The sequence below is a fragment of the Ambystoma mexicanum genome, chromosome 1q (assembly GCF_040938575.1).
Source record: "Ambystoma mexicanum isolate Mex_15411 chromosome 1q, UKY_AmexF1_1, whole genome shotgun sequence".
Classification (NCBI taxonomy): Eukaryota; Metazoa; Chordata; class Amphibia; order Caudata; family Ambystomatidae; genus Ambystoma; species Ambystoma mexicanum.
The window spans coordinates 518,836,673-518,859,832 of record NC_090922.1 but is presented as its reverse complement, the minus strand read 5'-3'; the positions used below and the strand labels follow the sequence as shown (position 1 = coordinate 518,859,832).

The 23,160-nt window shown below is 50.7% G+C and overlaps 1 protein-coding gene across 10 annotated transcripts in view; it reads right to left on the bottom strand.

Moving 5' to 3' along the window:
* The window catches only part of ARHGEF1 (Rho guanine nucleotide exchange factor 1), a 1,792,426-nt gene that overhangs the window by 491,485 nt on the left and 1,277,781 nt on the right, over nt 1-23,160 (bottom strand). For all 10 annotated transcript variants that reach the window (XM_069640923.1, XM_069640913.1, XM_069640921.1 and 7 more), the window contains one exon: nt 15,707-15,874. In XM_069640923.1, coding sequence (XP_069497024.1) covers nt 15,707-15,874 — 168 coding nt within the window. The remainder of the gene's footprint in view (nt 1-15,706; nt 15,875-23,160) is intronic.

The window sequence follows — 23,160 nt, the reverse complement described above, 5'->3', positions numbered from 1 at the left end:
GGGCAGGGGTCGACTGGCACTGAAGGGGCCGCCGGCGCTATAGCTCTCAAGGCAGTACCTGAGGTGGGGGTGGCAGCTGAGGTGCAGGTGGAATAGCTCACTGGGGCACCAGTTGGGAGCCCAGTCCCTCATCGCCCTGCTGCTCTTCCTCGACTGTGTCCTCACCGTCATCACCCTCATCCTCGTCGGCGCGCTCGTCATAGGGCCTGCTTCCGTTTCCCTCCTCCTGGATGGTTTACAGACCGGTGAGCTCCTCTTCACAGGAGATATCCGTACCCTGGAAGGCCACCCCCTTCCCCTTCGTTTCGAGAGTTGAAGGTCTCAGGGAGATGATGGGCATCTTCTTCTCCGCTCTCGCAATCGGGGCACCCTGGGCCGGGTCAGCCCCTTTCGCCTATGAAAGGGCGGCCACCACCAGCTTGATAGACGCAGACATTTTAGCCTACACCACCTGGGCCTTTACAGGCAGGTTGGAAATCTTTTCCTGTTGATTGGCCTTCTCCAGTTTCTCCTGTAGCTTCCCCGGGGTAGCTGACTTTCTCTTCAATGATCAGCTGGAGGGATGGCTGGAGATGGAGATGACGAACATGCCCTGGCAGTCGCAGGACCCGCTTGCGCGGTGACCACAACTGACTCGTACTCGCAGTGCTTGTCCTTGTCTTGGTCCCCCACGGATGGAGGTCCCTCAAAGGACTTAGAAACCCACTCTGGCTGGCTGGATCCAGAGGAGGCTTGTCCCTGTGAACCAAACAGGACTGGGGCCTTGGACTTGAGCCACGCCGCCAGCCTGCTTTGTCGATCCTTCATCGTGCACTTGTTAAAGCCACGGCAGATCTCGCAATCTTCCTCCTTGTGCATCGGGTGAAGACAATAAAGGCACTGAGAATGCTTGTCCTCCACAAAAACATATCGTAAACCGCAGCTGGTGCAGAGCCTGAAGAGGGAAGCGCCGTCCTCCTCCGACATGGTCCGGTGTGTGGTGTAGGTATGATGGTCTTCTAGAAACTTTGAAGAAGAAGAAACACTCGACGATTCTGCACTTGAGGGGCGATGAAAGATGCTGAAAAATAGATCCATGTTAGTCGGAAGAAGAAATGACAGAGCACAAGGGCTCAATCGAACAATAATAGATATTTCCTAGCAAAAAAGTGTGAAAACGCAGAAAAGCCCTAAGAGCAGAGCACAAGCACTCCCAATACTTGGAAGTGCGGTAAAAATCTGAAGATGACTGCCAGAGGAAGGGCTTAGGGAGAAGCAGTCATTGGCTGGGGCAGTATGACCCACAGCTCAGTGATAGGTTCATAGGAGATAGACAGTTTATAAACTAAAAGAAAAAACTGTTTCACTTTATCGAGGATTCCCGGCCTGACGACATGGAATATTCATGAGCATGTGAATCTATGCCAGACCCCATGCTGGAGAAGGAACAAGTTACTTACCTGTAACTGTTGTTATCCAGCATGGGTCTGGCATGGATTCACATGCTCATGAATATTCCTTGGATAGAGCTCGGGATCTGGTGCCCCCGTGCTTCCGTTTGTAGGACATCATGGTGGTGTTGTCGGTGAAGACCCGTACCACTTTGCCCTTGAGGGATGGGAGGAAGCACCGGAGGGCCCAGAACACAGGCCGGAGCTCCAGGACATTGATGTGTAGAGACCTCTCCTCCAGGAGCCAAAGGCCTCTTGAGTGGAGATCTCCGGTGTGCGTGCCCCAGCCCTCCAGAGAGGCGTCCGTCGTCACCGTTTCCTAATGCGCTGGGGTCTGGAAGTCCATGCCCGCCGCGAGATGCGCGCGGGTGCCCCACCACCGGATTTCCTGCCGTTAAGTCTCGTTGAGGGCGATCTGGTCTTCGAAGCTTCCAGTCACTTTTACCCAACGGGCGTCGAGGAACTCCTGCAGTGGCCGCATCCGCAACCTGCACAGTCGCACGAGGTAGATGCATGACATCATGCCGAGCAGGAACTTGATGGACCTCACCCTGGCAACCTCCGTGGTCAACAGCCGTTGTACCTTGCCCAGGATGGCCTTCATCCTATCTTCCGACAATGACGCCAGCCGTGCCACTGTGTTGAGTCTGGCTCCCAGGAATAGGGGGTCCTGCGATGGCACCAAGCAGGACTTTGCAAAGTTTATCGAGAACCCCAGTTCCGTCAGCAGGCGGACGGTCCTCGCTGTGTGGTCGCTCGGATGAGCCAATCGTCCATGTAGGGGTAGACGTGGATCCCCTGCAGGCGCAGCCACGCCACCACTGGCGCCAGGCACTTGGTGAAGAGCCTTGGCGCTGACTTCAGGCTGAAGGGCAGTGCCTTGAACTGATAGTGCCGCCCTTGGACCACGAAGCGCAGAAACTTTCGATGTCCTTTGTGTATGGGGATGTGGAAGTAGGCATCCTCCAAGTCCAGCGACGACAGGAAGTCGCCTTCCTCCAGTTGTCCCAGCACGTGTTGGAGGGTGACCATCCGGAACTTCTGGGATTTTATGAATTTGTTGAGGTGGCGGAGGTCTAGAATGGGCCGCCAGCCGCCGGTCTTCTTTCGGATGAGGAAGTACCGCGAGTATGCTCCGGAGCCCCAGAGCCTCTTTGGGACGAGTTCCATCGCGCCCTTCTTCAGCATTGCTCGTACCTCCAGAAGCAGCAGTGGAATGTGGTTTTCCTTCCTGGCCACTGGTAGAAAATGGGGACACTTCTTTTGAAACTCCAGAGTGTGCCCGTGGGCCAGGGCATCCAGCACCCAACGGTCGGTGGAGATGGACTTCCACGTGCCGGCGATGTTCGCCAGCCAGCCTCCCACCGGGGTGCTCAGGTTGGGGCCCAATGTCATGGCTGGTTCAGTCTTGCTTCGCCGAGGCATTGCCATCTTGGGCCCCTTGGCGACGACTGTGTCCACCAGCCTTGCTGCGGCCTCTGTAGGCTTCCTGCGACGAAGAGCAGGCCGCCTGGCGGTACTACAAGGAGCTGCCGCCGAATCCTTTGGAGGCACCTTGAGACTTGCCTACGGATGTCCGAAAGGACGGCTGTCACTGATCGAGAGAGCCCAAGGCCCGGGCCACCTTGGTGTCCGCCTTGATGGCCTGCAGTGACTCGTCCACTGCCTTGCCGAACAGGTTGTTCCCGTAGAAGGGCATGTTCAGTACCCTGGTTCGCATGCCCTGATGGAAGTTGGTGGCCCTGAGCCAAACGCGCCGGTGAAGGCAAACGGTGTCGGCGATGTCCGTGTCCACCATGATTGCATGGTCCGACGCCAACTCGCCTTCCTGCAGGATTTCAAGGGCTTCCGCCATCTTGTCTGGGAGGAAGTCCAGGAGGGGAGCGATCTTAAACCACAGCTCCTTGTCGTAGCGGGCCACAATCGCAAGGGCGTTGGCTGCCTTGATGGTCGTCGCTGCCGACGAGATGACCAGTCGTCCCATGGCGTCCAGCTTCTTCCCCTCGCCGTCTGGTGGAGAAGTGGAAGTTGATGCCGTCGCCCCTGCCGATTTCTTCTCGGCCGCTGCGGGGACCACCGAATCTGGGACAGCTGTGCCCTGAGGCACATAGGCACGGAGTCTGGGACCCGGTACTTCTTCTCGTACCGGTCCCTCTTTGCAGGGGCCATGGACGGGTTCTTCAGAAGGGACAGTCCTTTGTCCCAGATATCCAGTAACGGGACTGAGAGGACGTTCTTCCTCTTATCCTCCCGTCGTTGGCAGAGGAACCCCTCCTTCTACTCTTCAGGGCATAGCTGGAACAGCTCCGATGCCCTGGCGATCATGGCGTGAAAGTAGCCAATTTCGTCGGGAGGGGAATCCCGGGGAGTGGGTGATGGGAGATGGTTCCGTCGTCACCACGACTATCGTCCCTGTCTCCGTCTCATCCCTCGGTGGAGGGGATGGAGGTGAAGGATGGAAGGGTGGGGGAGGATGGATTCGCCTCCACTTGGGTGGAGGACTCCCCGACAGTCCAGGCGCCGCAGGATCGTCCACCAGAGGCAGGGGTAGCCTCGTCCTTATCTCAGTGCACAGGGTTTGCAGTGCCAGTAAAAAGTCATCCTGCCTGTCCATAGGAGGTGGCATTAGTTGTGACGGGAGCGCCGGCAGCGGCGTGGTGTCTGGTTCCTCGATCTGCTGCTCTTTGACACCCTCGCTCTCTACGTCCGCCTCGTCGTGATCCTTCCTGTGGGCCCTCTCCTCCAACCTCTTGTGCAGGGTTGCCTTGATGACAGACAGCTCGTCCTCGGAAGAGGTATCTGAGTCCGTTAGGACTACCTCACCCCCCCCCACAGGTTTTCATGGGGGTCTTTTCGATAGGCTGGAAAGACGATTTCCTCCAGGATGGCAAGGAAACTCTAGGCCTGGAGGTCGTCTCCACAGGGGTAGCCTCCGCAGGCTTTGTCAGGGCCGCCACGACTCCCTCAATCAAGGCCTTAACAGGGTGAATCTTGGCCTTCACGACCTTGGGCGCGTCTAAGGCCTTCACCCATGGGGGGAGGGTCACCGCCTCGCTCCCCTTTGGCTTTCTCCATTGGGACCTGCCGGGGCTTCTCCCAAAGCTTACCGGGTTCTCTGACTTCCTTTTCACCGAGCCGGAGCGTTGGCTCGTGATTGACTGCATCGGTGATATCACGCCCTGCTGGCAGCCGAGGAGCCCGAACCAACGGCGCTCCCGTTGCCCGCGGACTCGCGGTGCTTTGCCTTCTGTTGGGCCCCCATCGCCAGAGCGCCCTCAAAGGTCTTAGAAGACCGCTCGGACTTCTTCTCACCTGCTGCTGGGCTCTTCACCTCCAGCCAGTTAGAGTCGAGTACGATGGTCCGAATGGACATGTTCTTGCGGAACGAACAGTCCTCCTCCACGTGCGACTTGTCGGCGTGAAGACAGTAGAGGCACCGGGAGTGCTCATCTTCGTTGAAGACGTTATGTAGTCACATCCTGGGCAGATCCTAAACAGCTTGATTTTATCGGGCGTCCAGTCTCCTTTGTCTTGGCCCAAGTCCATGCGGGGTAGGCCTCAAAAACCTTCTGGAATCCTCCAAGAAGTGAAAGTCGCCATTGAGGGGTGTAGAAATTTCTGAAACGGGTCCCCGTTATTCGGAAGATGAAACGGTGGAGCTCGAGGCTTGATTTGACCGAAAAATAAAGAGGAAACTCTTTAGAAAAACACAACACACAGTAAAAGCTCGAGAGCTAAAGCACGAGGACTCCCAACACTTGAACGCGTGGTAAAAATCTGAAGATGGCTGCCAGAGCAGGGGCTTGGGCAGAGGGCAGTCATTGGCTGGGGACAGTATGACCCAGAGACCAGTGATTGGTTATTAGTAGAAAGACAGTTCAGAAACTAAAATTGTTTTTTCTTTTATCGAGAATTCCCAGCCTGACGACGGGGAATATTCATGAGCATGTGAATCCATGCCAGACCCCATGCTGGAGAAATAACCTTCCTCCCCATGGCGTCCAATCCAGTTACCGAGGATGACGAGGAAGGGTTTGACAAACTTTTCCTTGCGGTCGCCAACACCACCGAGTCTGGCGATGGTTGCGACCGTGTACCTGGTACTTTTTCTCCAGCCTATCCCGCTTGGTCGGGCCATGCAAGGGTTCAAGAGGGCCAGGCCCTCCTACCACACATCGTAAAGAAGGGGTACCACCACAATGGTCTTCCTTTTGGCCTCACGTCGCTGGTACAGGAAACCTTCTTTCTTGGTGTCCTAGGGTGTAAGCTGGAAAATTTCAGAAAGCTTTGGCGATCATGGAATGAAACAAACCCACCTCATCAGTTGGGGACGCCCTCTGTTACGGAGATCCGCCTGCCGTGGCGATATCGTCGCTGTCCGTCGTTGCTGTGTCTGTCCTGAGCCCAGGTCAACTGGGGTGAAGGCACCTGATGCAGATGAGGAGGCTGAAACGGGGCATCGGATGGCGCTTCCTCTTTTTAGTTGGACGCTGATCGGGCGCCAGGACTGGGGCCTGCAGCATCCTTGTCTGGAGTTCGGACACCAAAGTGTGTAGGGTCGATAGGATGTCCAGGGATACATCTCTCGGCTGAGCTGGTTTGAACAGAATACTAGGAACTGCGCTGTTGCCCTCCCCCACATCCCCATAGACAGTGTGCAAGGACTCCAGGTCCTCGTCTGTGGATGAAACGTCCTGGGTCTGGCCCAGGCCCACATCGCCCCCAGCTTTTTTGCACCGAGGGGGTTAGAGCCGGCATCCTCTTCTCCGGTGTGTCATCCGGCTTTGCCAGTCACAATGGAGGATTACCGCCTCAGAGGCAGGGACACCCTGGGCACAGTAGGGGTCAGGACCTTTCGCCTTTGAGAGAGCAGCCGTCACCAGCTCCATCGTTGACAAAGACTTATCCTGCGCCTTCTTCTTGGGCAGGTTGGCTGCCCTTTCCTCTGTCCTTGGCTTCTCTGGCTTCTCCCGCAGCTTAGACAGGTTGGACGATTTCCTTTTTGAGGAGGAGCTTGATTGCTGGCTGGCGATGGAGGTGGATGTTGACGTTGACCGCGCCCTGTCCATTGCGGGACTCGCTTGCGTGCCGACTGTTGGGGAGAATTCTCATAAATGGTTGAGAACCCTTACCTAAAGAGTCCCCAAGCAGCTTTGCTGGATCTCTAGGATTTATTTTATCACCTGGTGAGAGTGTGAGCCCTTTTTTCCCCACTCTTACATGGTTTTTGCTATGTGTATTTCTACGGTTTGTGTGATCTTGGGCACTGGAGCCTCACCTACTCCATGTGCACCACTTTTTGTGTGGGTTATACAGCACCTTCAGTGCAGTGACACAGGGTTGTCTTTGAGACTTCCCACTGACTCCATTTTTCTGGGGCTGACTACTGTCCCCCAGAAACAGGTAAAGTTGCCATTAACTTTAGTCACTTTAAACCACAGACCCAGTACACCCCATCTTCCATGAAGTAAATCCAGTACACCCCCATCTTCCATGAAGTATTGAAAAGGGTTAACTCTTATCCCTTTTGTCTGTTTTTCTTGGAGCCTTGTTTTGCTCCCTTAACATTAAGTCTTGGCTGGTGGCAGTGGTATCTACCCTAACTTGTCTACCGCGATTATCTTATATATACGTGGTAATGTTTTAAGCTATTATATTAACCTCGAACATAAAACCGTTTGACCAAATACATTTTTTTTTGGTTCCGGCTGGGTTTAGTCACCATTTATTTTTGTTAAAGTCTTTCTTGTGTTTTTCTCTGCACGCCAAACCGGGGATGATTCCTTTGTATGCTGTCTTTTCGCGGGCTTCTACACAGAATCCCTCCTTAAGGCGCCTGATAGTCTAGGTAGGCAGGATGTGAGGGAGGGATCTTCGGACCCCTGCCATAGGTTGCCATAGTAACCCAAGTCGCACTCTTGTCTGATTGGCTAAGGGGACTAGCCTTGCCAGGCCAGCCACCCTGCTGTGTGATTGACAGCCAGGCTGTATGAATGAGAGAAAACTGCATAATAAACAGGTCTCTGGGACTGGAAAGACAGTCGCCACTGGAACAAAATAACCAACGAGGAACTGGAAGAAGAGGCCCCCTACAACAACTGAACCGCCCGGTGAAGCCCTGCTGCAGGTTTGAATCTCCGAATCCAACGACAGAGAAGATCCTCCAGGAAACTTCTTCCCTTGAGCTGGTGGGACCAACCAGTTCGCCCAAACTGCAAGCCAGGACCCCTCCTCTGGTCGAATTCGCCGTACAGAGCTACAGTGGGCCGGATAGCCAGGAATGTCGGACCCTGCTTGGGTTTTAAGGAGCGCACATTTTATTAGTTGTTTTGCTCTGCTGCTGGCTTCTTCCCTTGGTGGCGCAGGACCCTACAGTCTTCCTACTTCTGATCAGTCCGACAGTCGCTTCAGGAACCGTGAACCTGCAAGAACTGCTAGGAACGTCCGCCTCAGCTCCCTCTCTGTTTTAAAGGTACTGTGCAAATCTGGTTGTCCGTTTCGTTGAACCGCAGTGAAAGTGTTTGAACTCTTTCTCCAATCCGGGGCTTGTCCTTCTCTTTGAACATTTTTTTCTGCAAACCAACCTCGTCCGGAATCTGTGCCACAAACTTTACCGCAAACTACATTGAACCTATTATCTTGAGCAAAAGACTTTTGAACCACTGACTTTGGCCCGAAGCCTTTTCTTTTTTTTTAAACTTTGGTTTTATTAACATTTTCATGGTATAACACACAGGGTCAAAGCATGATCAAAGAATAGACAATCGGTACGCCCTGCAACCCCAGCTCCCCCCCCCCCCCCAAAATGAAAATAAGAAAAAAGAAACAGAGGGGAAAAAACAAGAGCACATTTCAACTAGTGCAAAATCACTGGAAGACACTTTGAGTGCACATATGTAACCAGAGCTTGGAAGTTACTGTGGACGCTGAAGTATTCCATGACTGTTGTTCGATCACCGTTCCCCGAGCCGTGGGCATCCGCCCTCCTCCGAGCTCTTGGCCGTTCCCCTCACCCCCCCACCCCCCTGGGCTTCAATGAACATCCCATCCCCAGGACTCCTGCACCCCGTACCAGTTCGCTTGGAATGAGCCAGAGTCATTGTTTACCATTGCTGTCAATTTGTCCATCAAGAACATCTGCTTCACCTTCTTTAGCCAGTCCTCCTTTGAGGGGGTCTCCGGACTCTTCCATTTCTGGGCCAAGGCCACCCTCCCCGCCCTTACCATTGTTTCCCACATTCTGGGGTATCTATATGTGTCCGTGTCTTCTGGGGGGAGACCCAGCAGCACCGTCAGGGGGTTCTGGGGAGCAGTTCCCCTGAGACTTCCGCGATCCAACCCCTTACCCTCTCCCAGTACGCCTGTACCTTCGGGCAATGCCACCACATATGGCCCCTCGATCCGACCTGACCGCAACCCCTAGGGCATTCGGGGGACACTCCTGAAAACATTTTTGGCAGCCTCACCGGGTCTCTGTGCCACCCCTGTAAAATTTTAAAGTTATGCTCCATATCTACCGTGAACAAGTTTCCGTGGAATACAATTTTAAATATCCTCGACCAGGCGTCCTCTGAGATCACCTCCCCTGCCAGATCGTTCCAGAATGAACGGAGCCCCCTCTGCCAAATTAATGGTGTTAAGAATCTTGTATATCCCAGACACCGCCCCCTTCCTTGAGGTCGCTGAATCAAGAAATTTCTCAAAAGGGGTCAGCTGCCTTTTTAAGTTCTGACCCCATGACTGACCACAGAGGATACCTTTCAGGCGGAGATATTCAAATATGGAAAGAGACCCCTGCCCCAGAGCGCCTCTTAACTCCTCGTATGATAGGAATTCCCCTTCTTTAAATAGTTGGCCTGCCCATTCCATTCCCAAGTCGGACCCGGTCTGAGCCTTTTGGAACCCCCTGCTCCCCAGTTTGAGGGGGTGGCCCCGGAGTGAGGACATCGGGGACGGCCATGATGTCAAATGTGCAGTCTGGGGGCCCTCTTTCCAGATTGCCCAGAGGACCACCAATGTAGGGTGAGATTTAAGTCTACTCGGGATCGACCTATGTGGGGCCCACAGGAGTTCTCGAACTTTCATGGGGTGAGCATCCATGTCTTCCAGGTAAGACCAGTAAATTCCCATCCCCTCTTTCATGTGCTCCAGTAGGACGCGCAATTGGGCTGCACAAAAGTACAATTGGAAGTCTGGAAACCCGAACCCTCCCTCCCTCCCTCCCTCTCTCGGTAAGGTCAGGACCGCCTTCGCGGTCCTCAGGGTCTTGCCCTGCCATACAAACTCTCTCACCGCATTCTGTAACGTCCTAAAGGTGTGGTCTGGGATGGTAGTAGGGAGAGCAGTAAAGAGAAAGTAAGCGCGGTAGTATGTTCATTTTTACCGCCGTCATGCGGCCGTACCAGGACAGGACCATCGAGCCCCATCTCCTGAGGTCAGCGGAGATTCCTGCCATAACGGGATCATAATTGGCGGGGGCGAGGTTGGATAGGTCCCTGGTAAGGAGGACGCCCAGGTATCGGATAGAGGCCTTCCCCACGGTTATTCCATGGAGTCTGTCCAAGGGGTCCAGACCCGGGTCACGTACCCTCATGGGGAGTAGAACTGATTTGGAAGTGTTGATCTTCAATCCCGAGAAGCGTCCGAAAGCAGACATCAGAGACAGGAGAGGGGGGAGCAAGGAGCTCGGGTCCACCAGATAGGCCAGAATATCGTCTGCAAACAGGGACAGTTTGAATTCTACTTCTCCTCTCCTAATCCCCCGGATGTCCGGGAGTGCTCTTACTGCTATGGCCAGGGGCTCCATTGTTAGGACGTATATCAGGGAAGAAAGCGGGCATCCCTGTATCGTTCCCCGGGAGAGGGAGAAAGATTCCGACAGCTTGCCATTCACTTGGACTCTTGCCCGCGGGGCTCTGTACAGTGCTGCCACCCATTCCCTGGTGTGTACCCCAAAGCCCATTTTCTGGAGGAGGAGTTGCATGTATCTCCACTCGACCCTGTCGAATGCCTTTTCCGAGTCCAGAGAGAGGACACTCGCGTCGAGATCCGATCCCTGGGCAGAGTGGAATAGATCTATGGTTTTGCGGATATTATCCGAGCCCTGCCTGCCTCTTGTGAATCCTACCTGGTCTCCATGGACCAGCTTTGGTAGTATCTCCTCCATCCGCCTCCCAATTACCTTGGCTAGGATCTTGACATGGATATTTAGTAGGGATATTGGGCGGTAGGAGGAGCACTCCGTAGGGTCCTTGCCTTCCTTGGGTAATACTACGATTATGGCTTCCATCATAGAGTCCGGAAGAGTTCCTCCCTCTAGGACTGCATTGAACACCTTTACTAAATGTGGGGCCAGGGTCGAGCGAAACCTTTTGTAAAAGTATACTGAGAAGCCATCCTCAGCCGGGGAAGTGCCCGCCCTCATCCCACTAATCACCTGTTCGACCTCGTTTTCCTGCACTGGACCCTCCAACCTGTCAGCCATTTCCCTAGTCAGGGCCGGGACTTGTATGGAATTCAAAAACCTTTCTATCTCGGTCTCGCCCCCAGTATATTCAGATGAGTATAATTGTTCATAGTATCGGCGGAAGGCCTCTCCTATATGGGACGCTTCATGTTCTATTGACCCCCCCCCATCGTTCTTCACGGCTTTCACCATTCTACTTCTTTGCACCTCCCTCAGTTTCCAGGCTAGGATCCTATCTGCCCTGTCCCCCTTTTCATAGTATTTCTGCTTAACCAGCTGGAGACTCCTTTCTGTTTTGTGGAGGAGGAGGTCCTTCAACTGGAGCCTGTAGTCGTCTAGGGCGATTACCTTTTCACGGTCTAAGGGCACCGTTGGGGAGCCCTCCGGCTGGAGATGGGCAATTTTTTCCCTCAGGGACCTTTCTTGGGCATCCCTCACTCTTCTATTCTGGGCTCCCTTCTTAATGAGAACCCCCCTTAGGGTTGCCTTGAAAGCATCCCATAGGGTGTGCGGGCCAACCTCCCCGTTGTCATTGATCTCGAAGAAGTCCGTTATGGCGTCTAGCACCTCCTGCGCGTGCACCTCGTCTTTCAGCAAGAAGTTGTTGCATTTCCATCTACGCCTGCGGTCGATGGACCATCCCCTTGCTATGGTGACTCTTACCAGATCGTTTTTTTATTTTGGCCGAACCACCAGGCTGCCCGCTTCGACCAGGCTCTCCCTGTAATGCTCATCCTTATGAGCCCCCCCCTCCCTCCCTGCAGCGTCATCACCCACTTGACTCCCCCATACTTGCTGTTCGTAGGGACGCTGATAATGGTAAATCCACTGATTTTTTGCTTCACATTGGGAGATTCGGCGGGTTCCCCGAGTCCTCAGTCCTCGGAGTCGTTCCGCTCTCCCTCCTTAACTGGCAACGGAGTATTCATTTTCCTATATTTCCTCGCGTCCGCTTTTCTTCTCCTGTCTCTCGATGGGCCTAGGCCCCCCGGAGTATCCCTCTCCGGCCCCGACGGGCCCCTCCGGGGATTCGAGACCACTACGTAGTCCTGGATGGCTCCTCGTATGTCGTCTTCCGTGATCAGAGTTGACCGCTAGCCCATATACTCGAAAGTCAGGGAGAATGGATATCCCCGCCGGTAGCGGACCCCCTTTTCCTTAAGCAGCAGTGTTAGGGGACGACACATCCTGCGTTTGGCCGGAGTGTAGGCGGAGAGATCTTGGTAGATTGCGATCTGGGCATTGTTGTAAGTGATCTCCCGAGCCTTCCTGGCTTCCTCCAACACCTTTGTTTTTTCTGAATAGTAGTGAAACCGGACCAGAATAGATCGGGGGCCCCCCGCCTTACCCCCGGCCCTATGCACCCTATCAAATGTGAGCTCCGTAGTCATTTCTTCAGCGAATAGGAGGGTGATGATGTCTCTCACCATTCGGATAATGTCCCTCTCCGTTTCCCCTTCCACTTCGGGTACAACAAAAATTCTGAGGTTGTTCCTCCTTTCTCTGTTTTCAAAGTCGTCCATCTGCCGGGACCTCTCCTCATCCCTTTTCTCCAGGGCCGCTAGCCTCAGCCCTACATCCAACTCTAGGGACGCTGATGATGTTTGATTGGTCTCCACCTGCAACAGTCTATCCTCGACCTTGTCCACCCTTTGATCAATTTTCTCAAATTTCTGGGCAATGTCAGACCGCATGTCCCTGATTTCCTGTAATATTGAGGCAAAACCTCTTTCCATGGCCGTCGTGGAGGGTACCGGGGCCTCCGACTGGGCCATTCCATTAGTGGGGCTTGGGCTTCTCTTGTCGCTCGTCATCTCTTGAAAGTGAAATTCCTGTAAGGTTTTCCGCCAGTTCATCTGGCCACCCCCTTTTGGATCAGCCAGTGGTTTCCTTCCTGGGGCTCTCAGTGGGAGGCCGTGAAAAATTGGGGGGGGGCCCAGGACGGGGCACACCCCCACCTAGCTGTAATATGCCGTTGCAGGGGGGTCTTTATTGGGCTGGCACACGCCCCACCGTCCAAGTGGGGGCCTCTCACCCGGACCAGGGTCGTCGCGGTCTGCTTAAGTTGTCGCTGGTCTGTCCAGTTGTATCTATGTGGGCAACTGGGTCCGTGGTCCCTACCCCCCAATCCTCTGCTCTCTGATCTCCAGGGGGGACGGGGGGGACCAAGGCCGTCCCTGGGCAGGCACACGCCCCACCAACGCCCAGCGGGGGCCTCGCACCCGGGGTCCGCACAGGACTGTTGATGCTTTCCTCGTGGGGGGGGGGGGGTGAGGGTCACAGGCCCGACTCGTTTTCCCCACCCGGAACCCTCCGCCTCTGTGACGGACAAAGTCTGGTTCCTTGCCTCGGCTCGGCCCGCTGCTCCGCGGAGGCGGGGGGGTGAGGGGCGAGGATCCGTCCCACAGCCCGGGGCGCTGTGGCCCCCGCTCTCGGGGCCGACCGTGCAGCAGGATCGGGGATCAATCGGGCGGGGGAGGGGGACTCCACACCGTGCCCGCGCGGCGTCCGCGGGACTCCTCTCCACTCTCCCGTGCCACGGCTGCTGAGGCCCTGCGCGGGTACGTCCCGGGCAGACGTCACAGGTCCCGTTCTCGTGCTTCCCGGGGACCTCGAGCGTCGCTTTTTCGCTCACTAGGTGCCCGGGGGTGTCGCCACACAGCGCCGTCGTGCTGGGTCCGCCTGGGAGGGTTTCGGGGGGGGGGGCTCAATCCCCTTGTTCTGCCCGGCTTTAGCGGGAGCAGTACGATCAGGCAGCCATTGCCTGCGCGCCCCCTGGTGGCTTACCCCTAAGCCTTTTCTATCTGATTTTACCCTTGTAGCCTCTCGTGTTCAACTGTTCAGAATACTTACCTGTTGGTTTGACCTAATAACTGATAACTTTGTCTTTCCCTCCCTTTTAAATTGCTGAGTGCCATTTTGCTACCACTTCATTTTGTGAGCCTAACTTGTCTAGAAATTAAGGGAAGTGGTGTGGTGTATTTGTGATTGTGATTTCCTAACTTGCTTAGAAAGGTAAACTGTTATACACCTGATAAGTAAATAAATATATATTCTTTTACTTAGAAACCTTGAGTCAGTGTTTGCCTGAATCATAGTAATTGCTGTCCTTTGTGTAACTATCTTGTACTGCTCACTTACTCTTGAGATAGGCCTGGCTGCTCCGCTACTGCTACCACTATAACTGTGTAGTACTGGCTTGTACCAAAGGTGAAATTGTACTGTCACTAGTAGTCTTAATTGTGTAGTGTTCCCAAAGGGTACTGCATATAATTCTGCCTAACAGCGACGCTGATCGAACCAGACTTGCAGTGCTTGGCCTTATCTTGGGCCCCCCCACGGATGAGGCACCCTTAAAGGACTTAGAAGCCCACTCCTTGGACCGACTCTGTTCGGAGCACGGGGCAGAGGTCTTGGTCTTCAGCCACGATGCCATTCTACTGTGTCGATCCTTCATCTTTTTCTTGGAGAAGCAGACGCAGATCTCGCGTTCTACTTCCTTGTGGTCCGGGTGAAGACAGTAGAGGCATTGGAGGCGTTTGTCCTCCACAGACACGTTCCATAGCCCGCTTCTGGTGCAGGGCTTGAAGAGGGATCTTCCTTCCTCCTTCTCCTCCGTCATGGCCGGAGGAGAAGAATAGGCCTGATCGCCTTCTGGAAACTTTGACGACCTCGCCCATGAGGGGGTGCTGAAATTCACTGACAACTGGGCCCGCGCTGTCGGCAGAAGGATAGAAGAGCACACAGGCTCTTTTTGACAAAAATAGAAACATTTTCCATCTAAAAACAAAAAATGTAGATATAGCCCACAGAGCAAAACCCGAGGACTCCCAACACTGAACCGTGCGGTAAAAATATCCTACCAATTTCAAGGACCTGTACCATTCAAACAGTTAAGGTCTGCCAAGTAATGCACATGCTCAAACCCTACACTGGCCCAGAAACAGACGCATCCTAGCAGGAATGTTTTTTGAGACTAGTCACTAAATGGCCCCAAACACCATCCTGACCAGTTTATCCACACAAATGCACTAGACTGTAAAACCAAGCCGGATACCAAGAAGTGCATTACCTTACATGGTGTTGCCTGATTTGAGAGAGCAGGAAGGCTACTATAAGGCAAGACGGCAAAAGAACAGGATTGAAACTACATGGCACGACCTTTTTAGTACATGGTACTCAAAAAAAAAAAAAACAAAGTTACTGCACCATAAAAATAAGTAAAACACAGTTTACTGCAACAAACCTGTTCTGGGCACGTGTAAAAGGTAAAAAAAAAGAGGTTACAGAAAACAAGGGGGGGAAATGGATACAACAAACCCCAATAGCACTTCAATGCAAGGTGATGGGTGATTTATTAAAAACACAGGACTAAAGAATGGGGACATAGTCCACCTTGCACTGCTAACCTTAAGGGATGACTGCCACAAATTAAATGAGCTGAGCAAGGTAAGTAAAGCAAAAAGGCTTTCCTTACCTCCAAAGGTAGGTTAGGGTCCAGGGATATTAAAATAGCTGGTGTTCCATTGCGGACAATGGAAGGAAAGTTGCAAAAAGAAAATTATTTCCAAACACCTGGTCCCAGAGCTCTTTTACACTAAGGAAGTGGCCCTTTATCAACTGTTCCTTTAAAATAACAGTAAAAACACCATTGAACAAACAACTTTCAACTCCCGCAGGAGGAAAAACAGACAAAAGATCAAAACGCAAGGATACCATCTTTCAAGCTGTGGTATGAACTGTGAGAGCAACATTTGCAAGTGGCAAAGTGAGCTATTGATAGTAGTGCATATGCAAAGAAGAGTCTCACCTGTGGCAACATCTCTGGTTAGTGTCTTATAGTTCAGCTTAATAATGGGGCTGAGCATCTGCTTCTCCTCTGTCGGGGCAATGTTCCTGCTTTGATATTTCAACACTAACTTATCATCCATCTTAAACAGCAAGACCAGCAAATCCTTCACCAACAGGGCATGCACATCTATGAGACAAAGAGCAGCAGGGTAAAACATGGGTGAGAGGGGGTGTAGTGGACAGAGATAAGACCTGTAAAGGATGAAGGTGAAAGAGGAAAAAAGGATGATATTGAGGGTGAACCCAAGGAAAAGTAATGGGAAGTAGAGTAAAAATGTGGGATGAAGACAGTATGAAAGATGAAAAGCGAGAGTAAAGGAGCGAGTAAAGGATACATGTGAAGTTGTCAAGAAAAGAAGGTGATAAAAAAGGAAGCATGGTGGTAAAATAGAAGTCATGAAGATAAGGGGGATGAATGGAAACAGTCAGGAAGTCATGGACAGAAACCTGCCTCGTACATTAACATATGTTATTAAGTATGGGAACTACACCAACGTTTGGATGTAGGTCTTAACTTCACCATACATTCACTTTGTGACATTTACCTCTTCATTCTTCTAACATTCACTTTGTCATTACAGGGGGATATCCCCCTTCCTTTCTAACCCATACTATTCCCCCCCCAACCCTCCTTGGGCCCAACCCTAACTTTGCAGTCAACCTTACCATATCCATTGCCACCTTGACTGAGCGAAGATGCATACGAAGTAAAAGTAAGAAGTAAAAACATCAAGTAAATGTCTGACACAGTGAATGTAGAAGAGGTAAGTGACGATTGTTAAGGCGGAGTAAAACTGGGATATTCTGAAGCTTAGTGTATTTCCTGTATTTTTAGCACATCGGCTCCTTCAGTTATATCACTGGGGCTGTCTTCCCATGCTTATCCCTGCTCTATGATTGTGGGATCAAGGAGGCGTGCGACTGATTTCTAGGCAACAATCTTTCCTGGCTCCCCTAGTGGAAGACATATGTTATGAGGTTGTTCTGAAGTACTGTAGTATGGTTTCCACCAGGATCATTGAAACCCTCACAATTGCAATAACGGAGCAGACTGGCTTTACACTAAGGAGGGTGAGAGCGGATATAAAGTATACATTGCACATAACCATACAATGTATTGTCCACACAGTAAAATTACTGACAACAAACTTTATATAAAAGGTTGTGCATTAAAGTATTACCCTTAGAATGGCAACCACAAAGTCCTAGTAATAAATATAAAAAACAGTAAAGGTGGCCGGAATGGAAACACTAGGCACTCAGAAACATGGTTAGTAACTGTACACAGTGCAGAGGTACCAAAGAGGACAACCCCCAACTGTTGGGAAGAATTCTAATTTCTGTGCTAATTCCCTACTACCTCAGAGACCCCAGCTCTTTTGCTGGACTACAGGACTTTTAATTGTTATCCTTGAGTGAGTGAGCTCTTTTTCTCACTCTCTCAAGTATTTTTAATTGATTTTAACACTGTTTCTTTTGGCTTTGGAGTCTGACAAAATCCATAGGCATCATCTCTTTTGTATTGTGACACACAGCACATTCAGTGCAGTGTCACAACGAAGTGCTTTGGATTTCTCTTAAGGTTTAAATACCTTCTCTTGGATAAACTACTGTTTCCAAGAGCAGTAAAGTAAAATTGACTTTACTTACCTTTTTATCTTTGTAGATCCAGCGCACACCATCTTACATGAAGTGCTGGGGGGATACTTAGTATTCCTCCTTGTCTACTTTCTCATGTAACATTTTTATGTAATCCTTAATCCAATGAATGGCTGGTGGCAGCGGTTTAATTTTCCTACCATTGTGCATATTTACTGCAGGCTCAATGCTCATTTCGTCAAAATGGCCCCGGTCTTCTTTTTTCGCCATTTCTTGTTTGTAAGGTCCATCTTGAGGTTTGGTCCCTTTGTTAGTTTAGTCTTTGGCGGGATTCACTGATGAAGCCCACCTCTTGCTCCAGCGTGTCTGGCAGGGCAGGAAATGAGGGAGGTTCCCAAACTCCCTGTGCTTAGTCTCCTTGGTTACAGGAATGCACCCAAAGGTGATTGGCTAGATGGCTGTCTGCTGTGCGAGTGACAGCTAGGTTGCAAATGAATGGGAGAAACTTGCGTGAAAGGCAAGGCCTTTTACAAGGAAGGCAGAGTCGGCCCCTGGATGAAGTAACCAAAGAATAAATTGAAAGAGAAGCTTGCTGCACCCTCCTTGACCATTGGTTTGCCCGGTCAAGACCTGCTGCAGTGCTGAAGCTCCAGATTTTGAATCGACTGGAGAAGCCTGGAAAGGACGACTTCTCCGATTGGGTTGGTGGGACCAACTGACCCCAAGACGAACTTGACTGGAACCCCTCTCCCTGCTGGCTGCACTTCTTTGCTGCTGCTGGAACTGAGTGCCAGGGTACAGGAACACCAGAATCAAGTGCATTGTTCTTAAACCGGACCCGAGCTCCAGGAAGATCCTCTGGACTCCCTCGAAGCAGGACTAACCAAGCCTGAGCCAGCTCAACAGAGTGCTGGACCCCAGAAGCAAGGAAAGTCCAAAAGGTGTCCAAGAAACGCAGTGGTGCTATTTGTGAGAAGCTGAAACAGCAAAAGGCCGCTGATCTCAATTGTGTCCATTGCTGCTGCCGCCGACCTTCAAACAAGAGTGCAGGAGTCCCCAGACGTCCTCCCTCTTGTCCCCACGACTGAGGCCCAGGAACAACAGGATTTGCAGGACTACAACAGGAACAGAAGCCAGCAGGAACCTTTTCTTCAGACTCAAGGTACTGTTTAACTAGGGGTTCTAACCTCTTGTGTGTAGCTTGCTTGCTCTCACTGGAGACTTGCATTTGCTGCACTTTGCAGAGTTGCTTGCATCTTTGCTTTTCACAAGCCTCCCAGCTTGTGGCCCAACAGTGATTCTTTTACTACTCTCTTTAACATTGTGCAAGACTTTCGTTCTATCTTCAAGAAGTGCCTCAGCTCCCCTAGACTTCGCACAATTGACATAGGCTGTCCTGGCTCCCAGCAGACTCTTCTTACCCTCTGACTTTGTGTTTATCTGTCCCTCAAAAAGTCATACAAACCTTACTTGTATAGCTGAGAAAGGGTTAACCTATATTTCATTGGAGGATTGTGACGTGCTTACCTGTTTGGAGAAACTTGTTGACCTTTGTTTCCTTTCCTAACCTTTTCCTTTTTGCCATAACTTCAGTAGTGCATTTTAAGGGTAAACAGTGATATATTAATGTCCACAGTGTCATAGCAACTGAAGTAACCTCAGGGTGTAGGAAGTGTGTGTGACATTCAAAAAGGGTATCCTAAAGAAGGCTTATTTTAAAACAAACAGACGATTAAAATAATTATTTATTAATTTAACAAAGAAACCCTGAGTATAAGTGTTATATACCTGTCGCTTTGAATCTGTATGTTACAACCCTACAGCTCACATTGACCCCTCTTGAGATAAGCCTGGCTGCTCAGTCACACTAACAACGTGTGTAGTACAGTCCTATACACCAGCCTATTGCCAAGAGGACAAGGCTGGTGTAGTCTCCCACAGGGTTACTACATACAATCTTGCCTAACACTGGTGGCAGGCAGCGAGGATATTGTGTAGAGTTGTTACATTGAGTATTTTGCTTTTCTTGTGTTCAACTAAACCCCCACAAGGATAAACTCCATCAGAAAAAGTAACTGTAACATGCCAAATATGGATAACTTCAGTCGGGAAACCCTGATCTTTACAGTAGATCAACTGAAAAAAAATGTGTAGAGTCAGGAATCTTACTGTAAAAGGAAAGGAAAATTGGTTGATTACAAGGTTGTTGAATCACCAAAGTTTGGGTAGTAGGCCTGGCAACAACTACTAACCCAAGAAATGTGAAAAATGATAATGAGGATGACAGTTCAGAGTCTAGCTCTATTGTACAAGAGGAGGTAGAGGCATCCCAGGATAGGAGTCCCTCTTTGCCACAGCCTGCCTTTTTGCCTCAAACCAAGTTCACTGGAACCCCACACAGTACAAAACTGAGTCCAGAATATTTTTCTCTGGAAACAATTAGATTAGAATTGGAATACAAAAGGTTGAAAACTCAAACTTAAGCCAAACATCAGGACATCAGACTCTGGGAAATGGAAATGCAGTATGCTATTGATATGAAAAGATAATCTATTGAAACTGCTTCCCTCCCAGGGTCCTCTAGGTCTTCCAGTCCCAAGAGGTCTCGCATGCCCTAAGAAGCAACGAGTATGTATGATGTGAAACTTGATATTTTGGATTGGTTGGGTGCCTACGAGTACAATCCTTGAGATTCAGGGTCTCAAAGGGAATTATTTAATTCCCTGGCTTTTGTTTAGGCTCCCCCAGAACGCAACCGATGCTGTAATGGAGTTGGGTGAACTTGAGAGACAATAGTATGAGAATGTGAAGCTGGCCTTAATAGCCAGATTTGGGGTAACTACTTCCCAGTACCATAAGAGGTTTAGGACCCTCAAAAAGACTGATGGAACCCCTTGGGCTACTGTGTGAATGTTTGAAAAACAGAGGGTTGGGTTAAGAGTTACAGAGTGAACACCTTTGAAGGAATGAGAAATCTGTTTTTATTAGAATCTATTTTTGTTGCCTGCTCTCCTTTGCTGAGACAACACTTGGCTGACTCAAATGAGATTGGTCCCAAAATGTTAGCAAAGGCTGCTGACTTGTGGGTTGCCAACAGGACCACTCACAAGGAGTATCGGGCCATTCACATAAAGGATGAGGGGAAGCAGCACAAGAAAGAGGGAAAAGAGATTTCTAATTCCAACCATCCAAAAGAGGGCCACCAACAGAAAAAGAGTACGTCCCAGGGGAAGCCAGGTCAGTCTAGTGAAACCTCTACCGCTAAACCAGAGGGAAGTCAGCAGAAGCCCCCATTCCAAAGAACATTTGGTAAATGTTATGCTTGTGGGACAACCGAACATGTGAAAGGGGATTCCAGACGTAAGGGTAAGCCTTCATGGGTCCACAGTGCCCCCTTAACCTTCATCCCTGAGGGAGAAGTTCATATGGCAAGTGGGTAACTTAACTATTGGCTCAAGACCCCATTAGAGTGTCAGCCAGTGTTTCGTTAGTGTCCATGGGTCTGTGGAAACAGCAGAATGCAGATGAGTACAACTCCATTCCAGATAACACAAAAGAATATTACAGGGACAGTATACTTGTGAATGGCCCGGATTACCCTTACATTAGAGACACTGGGGCAGGCATTACAGTTGTTGATGAAAGCTTTTCCAAACCTGAGGATGTTTCCAAGGCACCCAGAGGTCCCACTAAACTTGCTGGAGGCCCAATCCTGATGGTTCCAATACTGCCAGCTCTCATCCAGTGCAATAATATGACTCTAAGAATACCGGACAGTGTAGAAAATGAGGTGCCTGGGAGAGTCCTGTTGGGGAATGACTTAAAGACTCTTGGAATTGTATCAAGCACCCCAAGGCCTCCCAATAAAAGGAAGCAGGAGCAGACTAGATTGGCCAGAGAGGCAACTTTAGATGACTCTCAGTGGGAAGTTACAGAAGTACCTATAACTCCCAGTCCACAGGAAGGATACCCTTTTAAATCCAGGCCAAAGAAAGAGAAAGGGGAAACCCAAGGTCTCATGAAAGAAGAAAGGTATCACACCTGTTCAAAGGACACAGGCAATCCTGAGAGGACAGTCCAAGGACACACAAGTGACCCCTCCACCAGATGAGGCTGAGTGGGAGGACCAACCAGAAAGTAGTGAAACAGCTACTGGTCAAACAGAGCTGGAAGAAGCACTTCTCTATGTTGGAGATCTGGATCCTAAAGACCATCCAGAGCTGCAGACTTTACTTGCAGAAGGTGGACCCTCATGGGCAGACTTCAGCAGCGGTCAAATAGTGTGTCCTACTCTTGAGGGACTTCGCCAACAGGCAGTTTCCCAGCTCGAAGGGCAAGAGCCTGGGAAGCATAGGCTCTACTGGGAGGATGGACTCCTCTACAGTGAGCATACTGAATCTACCGCAGGGGACTACAGAAGACTGGTAGTGCCCCAGGTGGCAAGACCACAGTTTCTACAGTTAGCCCTCGAGATTCCTCTGGCTGGTCACTTGAGTTTCAAGAAAACCAAAGAGTAGATCTCTGTATTTCTACTGGCCCAAGATGGGGTCTGATGTAGATAAATGCTGTAGAAGCTGTCACACTTGTCATACTTCTGGCAAGAGTGGAGCCAAGAACATGGCACCATTGGTGCCTCTCCCAGTGGTAGGAGTGCCTTTTAAGAGGATAGGGATTGATATTGTTGGTCCCCTTGACCCTCCCACATCTTCAGGCAACCAATTTATATTGGTTTTGGTAAACCATGCTACCAAGTATCCTGAAGCCATACATAGGAGGACTGTTACTCCTCTGGCAGTGGTTACTCCAGACCAGCTGGTTCTAGTCATGGTACCGACTAGGCAGAGGGCCTTACAGGACAAATGGAATGGGCCCTTCAAGGTTATGGGCAAACTTAGAGAGGTCAATTATTTAGTGGGCATGGCCAATCCTAAGGAGGTTCCTATTGTCTATCACACTAAGCGACTAAAGGCTTATGTTTCCAGACCAGAACCAACAGCTTTGCTTTTAGCATCTGATCAGGAGGAGGAGGAGAAGACGTGAACCTCTACCTGACCTCCTTATGGGACAGCATTTAGATGGGAACATTGAGTGAGTTAATATCTCTGCTGATCTGACTCTGAAACAACAAGGAGTGCAAAGTTCTGATGAATTAGTTTGGCCCCCTGTTTCACTAACACCAGGCTTGACCCTTGGGGCCAGCATGATATTCTCACCAGTGACTGTGTCCCTGTCAAAAGCAGGGGTTACAGAATGTCAGACCATGTAAGAACCCACATCAAGGAAGAGATCAAGAAGATGCTTGATCTTGAGTTAAAGGGGCCATCTACAAGTCCATGGGCTAGTCCAGTAGTATTAGTGCCAAAGGCAGGATCCAAGGAGTTGAGATCATGTGTGGACTATACAGCTCTTAATGCAGTCACCACAAATGATGCCCATCCTTTACCTAGAACAGATGAACTGGTGGACAAACTTGGTTCAGCCAAGTTCCTCAGTACATTTGACATAACATCAGGCTATTGGCAAATAGCTCTGACAGAGCATGCAAAGGAGAAGGAACAAGTTACTTACATGTAACTGCGGTTCTCCAGCATGGGTCTGGCATGGATTCACATGCTCATGAATATTCCCCGTTGTCAGGCTGGGAATCCTCGGGAAAGAAAAAAATAAGTTTCACTTCAGTACTGTCTTTCTCCTAACAACCAATCACTGCGCTCTGGGTCATACTGCCCCCAGCCAATGACTGCCCTCTAACTAAGCCCCTCCTCTGGCAGCAATCGTCAGATTTGATAGTACGTAAAGTGACAGTAGGACCAA